The sequence below is a fragment of the Nicotiana tabacum genome, chromosome 23 (genome assembly GCF_000715075.1).
Source record: "Nicotiana tabacum cultivar K326 chromosome 23, ASM71507v2, whole genome shotgun sequence".
NCBI classification, from domain to species: domain Eukaryota; kingdom Viridiplantae; phylum Streptophyta; class Magnoliopsida; order Solanales; family Solanaceae; genus Nicotiana; species Nicotiana tabacum.
In genome coordinates this window covers 101,633,507-101,644,372 of record NC_134102.1, presented here as the reverse complement: position 1 = coordinate 101,644,372, position 10,866 = coordinate 101,633,507, and the positions used below count along the sequence as shown (strand labels likewise).

The following is a 10,866-nucleotide window of genomic DNA, read 5'->3' as shown; positions in this document are numbered from 1 at the left end:
AAGCCAAATTGGGCAAAATCACTCTTTGACCGAGAGGTATTGAGTGGGTAACATAGAGTTGAGAGCTATAATACACCCCAATCAACAAAATAAGTATTAACGTATTTAACCCATTAGGCGAACACCTAGGTTATGGTCACATCCCTAGGCTTTTTACTTATTTGAAAAAACACAAAAAACAATTATTCACTTCTAGTTTCTTTTTCTCGGCTTATAATTGCAAGAGTAAAATTAGAATTAGAAATCAAAACCTTTTGTAGAAGTGCAATTTAGTTATTCCATTCGCTTTTGTCAAGTGTATACTCCTAATACCCCTAATAACTCCCTGTGGAAATCGACCCCGACTCTTGTTGGGTACTATTCTTCCAACGACTATTTCCACTTACTAATGAGTGTAGATTGGACATGGATCAGCGAGCAGCAATTTGATTCTGCTTGGCCAACAATTGATCCCGCTTGGAGGTAAGTTTCTCTTTATCAAGGATCAACCTCTGAAGGCCCTCAGAAGCAAGGAAATTAGCCTACAAAACAAAAGTACAAATTAAAAACCCTGCCCTAACAAAGATAGAAGAAACAACAGAGGGAACAAAGATCGTACCGCCACTGCGTTATGCAAGTCATTGTTCACCATACACTCCCTCGAGAGAGACTATATTTTATTCCTATACTTTTTTGAAGCCATAGGCTTCAGATAATTAGCAAGTTCCACCGGCCAGGACAACAGATGGCACTCGGTAGAAACCGAGAGGGAAACACTCGTCATCCTCTGATGATCTTCGGAAGGGACAAAGTAGTTATGTCCCAAATTCCCATGAACTGGGGACTGGGGAAAAGGGACATCCTCCTCTCGGATAACTACGGTCGGTAGAGATGATGTAGTAGTTGCTGGTGGCAAAGGTGGCAAAGGCAAAGTTGGCGAAGATGGAGATGAAGCTGATGGCATTGTAGGTTAAGAATTATGGCAAAAGCAGTGCTAGTTGTTGGTTGCTCATCAACCGAATACGGAAAAGACCTGGTACCTAGCCTCACGATACCGGGAATGGCGACTGGGACTTAGAAGCGAGAATTGGCATCTTCCACTATATCACATTCCCCAGAGTGCTTGGATGCCGTCCTCGGTTGGCGTAACTAGCTCAACAGATTGAGCATTCTATTGAGCTGATGAAGATCGTCATCTTCTATGTATAGAAGCCCCCTCATCACTAGCTCGTCCATCATCATTGATCACCACAGTGTCTGCGGCTGGCTCGGGCAAGACGTTCTTCGCCTTTTTATTTTTGCCTCGACCGTGAAGGAACGTCACCTTTTTTGTTGCATATTCTCTGGCCGGGGACTCCGAGAGGAAGCACTTGCACTGGAAGTAGGCCCGATGACACCCGTTTGGGTGAAATCCTCCTGTAGCAACCTTGTCGCATCAGCAGGATCAGCCAAATCGTCCTCCTCGAGGACGGTAACAGAGCCCTATGGAAGACCTGAATTCAACCGAAAAGAAAAGTAAACCAGTTTTCCTATATGTAAGGTAAAAACAAGATAAGTTCAACCTACCATGACTTTTGGCCTTCCACATGTATTTAAGGGCCAATTCATTCCACCAGCGGGTCTCAGGCGTAGTGACGTCCAAAATCTTCTGGACCCACTAGTCCAAGCCTTCAACCCTTGATGGTGTCCACCAAATTGATGAAATAATGAAAAGAGAATGATGAGTAATATCATGGGACAATCTTTAACTAGAAGAAAAGACAGACATTGAACTTACGAGTACAGTTCCATGATTCAGGAACATATGGAGTTGTGCCGGGATGATGTCCCTGGTGGCAATTGCAACAAACCGCTCCATCCATCCATGGTCGTTGTCATCGTACATATTGGTAATCAAAGCATTGTGATCACGTTTGCTGAAGTTTATCATTCCCCCACGGAAAATCTTGAGGGAATAAAGGTTCATCAGTCGAGCCAGGGATAGCTCTTCCCCCATCTCTTGGCATAGACGCCGAAGATATACGACCATCTGCCACATAGAAGGGCTCACTTGTGCAAAGAAGACTTGGTAACAGAAGCAAAACTCCAAGATAACGGAATCAAGCCCCCCGCTCAATGAGAACAGGCCCAAAGTGAAGGGGTACGTGTAAACGTACGTGAAACCCTTATTGGAGAAGGTTACCCGTTCCGCTAGTTTAGGAGCGATGGTGTTCAAATCTTGACAACCACAGTTTTTCTTCACAACAGGGATGCTAGAAGGACGGATGGAAGAAGGATACACACAAATAACCCATGTGCGGGGGGTTATCAGAAGGGTACTTCTCTTCGAAGTCCTTAGTTGTAGTAAGCCTTTTGGAGATAATAATGCTCACCGTAGGAGGAGCAACTTCATCAGTGTTTTCTTTGTTCTTTGAAGAACTAGAATTTTTGGAAGAGGAGGCCATAGTTATAAGAAAGAAGTAAGGGTTTTTCTCTGAAGAAAAAGATTAAAGAAAGTTGAAAACGAGTGTAATTCGAGTAAGGAGAGTTTGAGAGAGTTTAGAAAATTATGAAGTGTAAAAGAAGAAGGTTGAAGTGTATAAGTAAAGGAATAGGCGGCTAAAATTGTGGCCATAATTACCTTGAGAACCGGCAAAAGTATTGTTAAATTATAGGATAATGCGTGTTCGGGGCATTAAATACGGAGAGACGTGCGACTAATCAAGCTTCAGCCAGAGAATTTCTCACCAAGAAAGGTATTGGTATCTTCACCAACTTCCCGATGACACAAGGATGTGCCATCGAAAAGTAGGGGGACTATCCGTATAGGGTAAAATATATTCATATTAAATACTCGCATAATAAAGCGACACATGGAGCCGAAGGAAGATGGAAAGCGAGACAAATGGAAATCGAGTCCGAGGGCAACAATCTCGTTTGTTCCCGAAGGAAATGTTGCTCATAAAGACAAAGTAAATGTCTGCCACCCGATAACATTTAATGAAGAATATTCTATAGCATTAAGTACGTAGCTTGTTACAAAGAATATGACATTCATAGCATGTCGTGAAACATTCTTCAATGGCCCCCATAATTGTCATTTAACAGGGACTTGATCCTAAGACCTTGTTCCCTAGGAGAAACTATAAATAGTGAGTTCAACAACCATTATAAGGGACACAAATTTTTTGACAAACTTATACTATATATTGTTCAAAGATCAATAATATTTTATCTTCTTGCTTATTAATATCGTTATTACTACCTCCAGAAGCTCTGATCCGGGAACCAAGATTTCTATTATCTTATCTCGATTTCAATGCTAAGTCTTACATTCTTATTTAATTTATTCATCATTTTGAGATCAAATCGATTTACTTGTCTATAAATCATGTATAAATTTAACTGTACCATTTTACGGGTAAAAATACATATGTGTGTGTGTGTGTGTGTTATGATATGTGTAAGACCATAAATTTCAAATATAGTCCTTTTTTTAAAACCGTGGCGAACTAAACTATGTTAAATAAATTAGAACTAAAATAGTAATTTTTGTTATGAAACAATAAAATAGAAAAGTAGAGAGAGAGAGAGAGAATTCTTATTGATTTGGATTGAATTACAATGCAATAGAACCACTCTATTTATGGGAAAAAGTGACTTAGCCATAAAGTACAAACTCTAAAATCTCTCTAAAAGATAAACATTCACTGTACACTACCCCTTGAGTATCTATTCAACAAATAATGTACCTCGTTAAAACCTTAACTAAAATAAAACCCAGTGGAAAAAAAATTTTAGTGTAGGAAAAAGAGTACACGTATCTAACAATATGCCTTTTGGTTGACTCATTAAAAACCTTGCAAGGAAAACTCAATGGAATAAAACCTTGTAAGGAAAAAAGAGTATAACACGCATTAACTTCCCTTGATGAGACAACCAATTCACATCTTTGAGCCTTCATATTCCAATCTTGTGCACCATCTTCAAAAGATCGTTGGTAGAGATTTGATAAACAAATCAGCCATATTAACTTGAATGAATATGTTGCACCTTGAGATCATCATTCTTGATATATATATATATGTAATGTATTCCTATAATGTTGTGAAATGGCTTTTCAATATCTCCATAGAGGTAAAAATTCTCGTTGTCACACTATCGTGCTTATAATTATAGCAAGATATATATGTGCATAAATTGTATTTTTTAGCAAATATACTACCAGGCTATGCGCCTAGTAGCTACTATATATATAAAAAATCTCAAACTAGGTCCAAGCCTTACAATTTGTCCAACTAAAAAGTGAAAGCAGCATGCTAGAGCTAACTATTACAAGTGGTATCATGAATAAATGTAAGCTAACTATTACATAATCTGTAACCAAAGACTTCCAGCTAACAATGGTGCATATGTATCCACATGCCAATTGCAACAAACTCCAAGTAGCGCCTACAAAGCTCTCACCAGGCGCCAGTTTTTGCAATCCAAATGACAAGGCATGAATAAATATAGAACATCTACACCACAACATATAGGACATCTTTAATGCAGTAACGAGGAATCTTTAGCTAGATGGGAGTCCCAACAAGAAGAAGCATGAGACAGCCTTCACCAACATGAGCCAATATATTTTGTAGCCTAGTCATGCACAATCAAATTCAAACACAAGAACTGTTGCACTCCTAGGGTTAGCCATAAACCAAAATAAGAAGAACATCACCTTCCTATATGGTGTCATACCATCCCTAGAATTAGCATTATACAATGTTAATACCAGTGAGTAATGAAATAGCCTCATACAGTACTTAATCTATCCAAAACAATCTAACAAAGTCAGTCTTTGCAATCCTAAACCCTCATGGTTGAGTACCTTAGGGAAAACCTGTGATAGTACCTGTATATCCAGTAGTGCCCAATGCCCAAAACTATGTCCAGAGACAGTCAACAAGATGTACCAATATGTTAAGAGTATTTTACCTTGTAGCATTGTGTATAACCTAAAGAACTGCCTGCCTATAGTAGGAATTCCATACAGTGTCCAACCACCTCCAGGCTGAGCATGTTTCCATGCTAATACCACTGGATGATATCTTGACCCTATACAGAGGAAAACAGTAGTGAAGAAATCAGAGGCAAGCAACATGCATATGATAATAGTCATCAATCAAGTGCTTTTCTCCTTGCAACCCTAACCCTAAAATTAGGGATTTGGGCCTTGTCTAGGTTTATTAGTGTCTTTCCTGTACTAGGCAATTCATTGAATTATTGGAATGTGATTGTACCTATAAAATAAAATACAAGGCTAGCTAAAAAGTCTTCCACATCATTCCCCTCCCTTAGAACATGTTGAAAGATCATATTGAATTGATCATCTCCTTAATCTTTTTCACTTCCTTCCCTATACACCAAGGTACATCCCATTCACCATCAATAATCCTCTTTATCACCAATGAGTTAGTCTCAATAATGAGAGGATGCAGTTGCAGATCAATACAATAAGAGAGCCCTTCCACAATTGCCTTTGCCTCAGCTACTATATTAGTTGACAACGAGTTAGTCTCAATAATGAGAGGATGCAGTTGCATATCAACACAATAAGAGAGACCTTCCACAATTGCCTTTGCCTCAACTACTATATTAGTTGACAACCCTATCTCTTCTGCTTACGCATACACTAAATCTCCAGCATAATCCCTCACACAAAAACCATAAGAACTTGGCTCAGAGTTACCTCTAGAAGCACCATCAATATTGCATTTGAACTACCCATCATAAGAAAACTGCCAAGTAACTCTTTTAGTGACAATATAAGGCTTATACCCTTCAAAGAATGGAACCATATCTGGCCAAAGTAGAGGGATATTTGGCAGCCAAGGATACCTTACTCTTTCAAGGTGATGTAAAGTTTTGTTAACCTCATGCACCACCCTATTCAAAGAGACAACACCCCCATGCTTCATAGTGTTCTTCCTCTTCCAAAGTTCCCAAGAGATAATAACTGGAGCAGCTTGAAATAGTGGTTTGAGTTTAGCACAAGAATCAACACTCCACCATGCCCTAATCACCTGATGAATTTGTACCATGTTCACCATCACACCTGTAGCCTGCAAGAATACCTTCCACTCCCTAGAAGAAGTAGGACTTGTGAGGAAGATATGCTGAAATATTTCCTCTTATGGTGGTAGACAACACCAACACTCAGAGACAGTGAAGTATCCACCTCTACTTCATAGATCATCTATAGGTACCTTCCTTTTCCATAATCTCCAAATAAAGAAGGATATTTTGAAAGGTAATCCTTTAGTCCATAGTAGTGCGTATTCTGGATTTGTAGGAGCCCTATGCCTTAGGATTTGCCATGCATTACTGACTGTAAACTTACCTAAGGTTGTAGGCATCCACCTAGGTGTGTCCCAGAACTCATTTGAGTTGTCAAAGTATACCTCTTGCCTTATATGTTCAACAATGTCTTCTGGAAAAGATTGATCCAGCAGTTGATGATTCCATCCATCTTTAGTTCTCAAGTTTGCCACCTCTTGTAATTCTTCATTGATATTGAACTCTGGGGGGGGGGGAGGGTACTACATGATACAAAGCTCCAATTTTTTTCCAATTCTCATGCCAAAGATTAGTGGATCCTCTATTCATTTCCCACAAAATTTCATGTTCCACCTCTTCTCTTACCTCTAAAAGTTTTCTCCATACATGTGATCCTTTTCTAAATTGTACCATAGTAGGCGGTTCTTTCTTATAGTATTTATTCCACATGAAGTTTGACCATAAAGATTTAGATATCCTAAACCTCCACCACAACTAAGCAAACAAGGCTTTGGACACATCAAACAAAGATCTAAAACCACCTAGTGCCCCTTTTTCTTTAGGAAGACATAAGTTTTGCCACTTGGTCCAGTGCTTGCTCCTACCTTCCTCTTTAGTACTCCAGAAGAAGCTAGCAAATATCTTATACGAATGCTCTAGTATGTTATCAGGAGGTTCCAGTACAGACAGAATATGAGTAGGTAAGCTTTGAAGCACACTAGATATGAGTGCCTTTCCTCCAAATGACAATAACTTTCCTTTCCAAGAGTGTAATTTTGCCTTCACTTTCTTAAAGAGATCCCCGTAATAGTCTTTCCTCCTCCTTGTGTAAAATATTGGACACCCTAGGTAAGTAAATGGGAACTTACCTCTCTGAAAGCCAGTTATAGCACCTACAGTATTAAACAACTCTCCTGCCACATTATCATGCATGTAATATGAGCTCTTTATCTTGTTGATCAACTGGAATGTTTGTTCATACAGTATGAGGACTTCAACCACTTTACCCAAAAGAATATGAATCAGCAGAGGCAAAAATGATTGTATCATCAACATATGCCAAATGTTCAAGGGATCAGTTCATTTTGGCATATCATACCCTATAAACCTATTGTCTTCAAACAACTTATTTAATGATCTTGAAAGCACCTCAGCAAAAAGAATAAACCATGCTGGAGACAAATGATCTCCCTATTTAACCCCTCTTGTGGACTTTAAAAAAATCCAGAAGCTTGACCATTAATTAGAACAGAATACCAATTGTTAGTCAGTAAGTTTCAGATCATGTTGATGAAGTGCTCAGCAAATCCCATTTTCCTCAATACATGAAGAAGATACTTTCATGACACCCTATCATATACTTTGGCCATGTCAAACTTGATCACAACATTAGCATGCTTACCCCTCAGCCTTATATCAGTAACAATCTCCTGTGTGAGAAATATGTTTTCAAATATACTTCTTCCCTTCACAAATACATACTGATTGGAGGAGATCAAATATGGAAGAATCTTCTCCAATCTATCATGTAACACCCTAGAGATCACCTTATTTATGAAGTTACTTAGACTTATAAGCCTTAAGTCTGAGAATGTTTGTACTTGTGGTTTCTTAGGCAGCAACACTAGGTTAGTGTGTGTTATTGATTTAGGAAAAGATGTATCCCCATAGAACTCCTGCAGTAACTTAAAGATGTCTTCACCTACAATGTCCCAATATTCTTGATAGAACATTCCAGTAAAACCATCAGGGCCACTGGAACTATCACCACCCAATGCAAACACTGCTCCCTTAACTTTTTCTATGGTAGAAAACTTACAAAGCTCCATGTTCTGATCCATGGTCACCATAGTAGGAACATTATTGAGTAGTTCAAAGCTTGTATCATCCCTTCTTGTGTGAATTGTTTTTTAAAAAACTCCACTGCAGCATCAGCCATAAGATCTTGAGATTCAAACCAAACACTATCACCATTCTGTATTCTTTTGAGCTGCAACTTCTGCCTCTTGCCATTCACATGATTGTGAAAGAACCTTGTGTTTCTATCACCTTCAGCAAAGCAGTTCATGCCTGCCTTTTGTTTCTAGTACTACTCCTTAATTCTTAGATACTTCTTCAATTTAGCTTGTGCCTTTTGAAGCACAACCTATTCTCAATTGTTGGCTCCTCTTCAAATAACTTATCCTTAACCCTGACAATATCCTCCCTAATAGCAAGATGCTTGAAGATATCACCATATGTAAGTTTACTCCATTGAGATAGGGCAATCTTTACTCTCTTCAAATTCTGTTTTAACATTAGGAATGGATCTCCAATGAAGTCTGCCACCCAATTCTGCTTTACAAAATCCTTGAATTTATCATGCTTAGTCCAGAAATTGAGGAACTTGAAAGGTTTAACAAACTGCATAGCATCTTCCCCACAACGCATCAACAAAGGGGCATGATCAGATCCAGTCCTTATAAGGTGCTCAACCTTAATATTTGGGAAAAGATTATGGAAAGGAAGATTGACAAAAATTCTGTCTAACCACTTAAAGATGCATTCTGCATTTGGTCTATCATTCCACCAAGTGAAAGGACTCCCTTTGTATCCAAGATCAAACAGTCCACAAGAGTTCACACAAAAGGCAAAATCTTCATACTCAGTGGATACACTGGCAAACCTCATATATTCTCATCTTCATGTAGTACAACATTAAAATCTCCTCCAACAACCCAAGGCAACTCCATATCACTAGCTAAATAGTACAAGTTATCCCATAATTCAAGTCTTTCAAGAGCTGAACATTTAGCATACACAAAGGTCATCATGATGTGTTTGCCAATGTCCTGCTGGTACACCCTAATAGTAACATGCTACTCAGTGTCTATTAATAACTCCCATTCAACTACAGCATCAAAGAACAACCATATTTTACCATTAATGTTTGACATAACAACATCCATACGTAATCTCCTCCTATACCTTTGAATGTGTCTACAATTCTGAAAAGGCTCCATCAATGCAACAATGAAGAAACCATGTTCTCTTTGCATATTAATCACCCTCTGAAAGACCTGTTGCGTATTCACAGACCTTATGTTCCAAATCAGAGTTTTGATCATCATTTAGTTTGTGAGACCACCCTTCTAGACAAGATTCTTTTAGGTTGAGGATTCTCTATGTTTTGACCTTGTTCCTTTCCCTTCTTACCACTCTTATCAACAACCCTAGGTGACAAATCAACTTCCATTGCTATTGCTTTAAAATTTCCAGCTATGGACTCATCATCACCTTCATCCTCAAACTCCTCATGATCCATCATATCCTGCTAAACCTCTACTAGTGTAACATCATGCATGACAAGATCATGTAACACTTGAATTGGTGACTTCAAAGGAACATTCAACTGAATTTGCAATGGTTGCCCAGTTCTAGAAGCACAAGCCATGGGACTTAGCTCAATAACCCTTGCTGCTTGTGGCACAATGGCATGCTGAAATTGCTCTCCATTTGTCTCCTTCATCACCATAGCATTTTGATCTCCAACCCCCAAAGATTCTCGCAACATCTTGAATTGCAAATCATAGATAGAGTCCAGGCTAGGGTTTACTGTAACTGTTTCCACAGAAGTTACTATTCCATTGGGATCAAGAGCCTTAAAACCAACTATATGATGATCTGGCCTCATTGTATCATGTAATACCTCCACATCAACATTACCAAACTTCTTCCGAGCTAAAACATCTATCGGAACACCTTCAACATTAGAGAAAACCTTCCAGTTGCACTAGAGTTTACTGTTCCATTGCCCTGCTTCTTAGTTGAAGTTGCTGCACTTGTTCCTCCAGTTTTTCCAGCTTCTTTTAATTCTCCTTTATCGACTCCGGCTGGTAGTTTAGCTTGTTAATCATTAGAGTCGAGATTACCTTCAATCCTAGTTTTTAAGCTAGGGTTTACTATAGCATCTTCCTGACCTTCCTACTTTTCCTATGCATTATCCATTTGATGTGTGGCATTGTCATCATAATTAGCTCTAGAATTCTCCTCCATTAGCTCAACTTCATCACTCCATAATGCAGTGCCATTATTTGTAGCTCTAGTTGAATCAATTGCCCTAGAATCACTTCCCATTGTTTGTGAGGGGATTTCTTGACATGAGTAGTTGGTTGTCACATTAATTGCATCTTTAGGAGCACCAAATCTCCTTTGTACCCAATCTACCATCCTTTCCTTTTGTGTATCCACCCCAATCTCTGTAGCACTAGGATTATGATTAAGCTCTTTTGCCGCTATAGTAGTATTCCCATTTCCTTTTGGATTTAGACTGGATTTTTTTTCCATTCTCTGGTTGCTTCTTCTCCTTATCCTTGTTGGTTTCATTTATCATTTGCTGCTTCTCCTTGTCCTTAATAGTACCATCTTCTTTTCTACTCATAATTTGTAAAACTAGTGTTTCAATTTCCTCAACTTCAAGTACATCAAATTTTTTTTAGTAGCAACTACCTCAGCCTTGTTCTTCCCCTTCCCATTGTTAACTTCTTGCTCCTTTGTATTTTCATTAATGTGGCCTCTATTATCTCTTTGATACTTATTTTTTCTCCT

The 10,866-nt window shown here is 38.7% G+C and overlaps 2 protein-coding genes across 2 annotated transcripts; both read right to left on the bottom strand.

The window, feature by feature from the left end:
• Positions 1–6,774: 6,774 nt before the first annotated feature.
• Positions 6,775–8,120, bottom strand: LOC142177304 (uncharacterized). The gene is made up of 2 exons (XM_075245778.1): positions 7,682–8,120; positions 6,775–7,280 (listed from the first exon to the last, which is right to left on the bottom strand). The coding sequence occupies exons 1-2, from the start codon at positions 8,118–8,120 to the stop codon at positions 6,775–6,777; spliced, it is 945 nt and encodes a 314-aa protein (XP_075101879.1).
• A 274-nt stretch (positions 8,121–8,394) lies between these two features.
• Positions 8,395–8,949, bottom strand: LOC142177303 (uncharacterized). Its single transcript, XM_075245777.1, has one exon. It carries the CDS (start codon positions 8,947–8,949, stop codon positions 8,395–8,397), a length of 555 nt encoding a protein of 184 aa, XP_075101878.1.
• Positions 8,950–10,866: the final 1,917 nt, after the last annotated feature.

Coding starts and splice junctions, on each gene's coding strand:
- LOC142177304 (XM_075245778.1), bottom strand. CDS start 8,120: ATGGATCAGAACATGGAGCTTTGTAAGTTTTCTACCATAGAAAAAGTT. Junction 7,281..7,681: donor TACTGATATAAGGCTGAGGG/GTAAGCATGCTA, acceptor TTTTGGGTAAAG/TGGTTGAAGTCCTCATACTG.
- LOC142177303 (XM_075245777.1), bottom strand. CDS start 8,949: ATGAGGTTTGCCAGTGTATCCACTGAGTATGAAGATTTTGCCTTTTGT.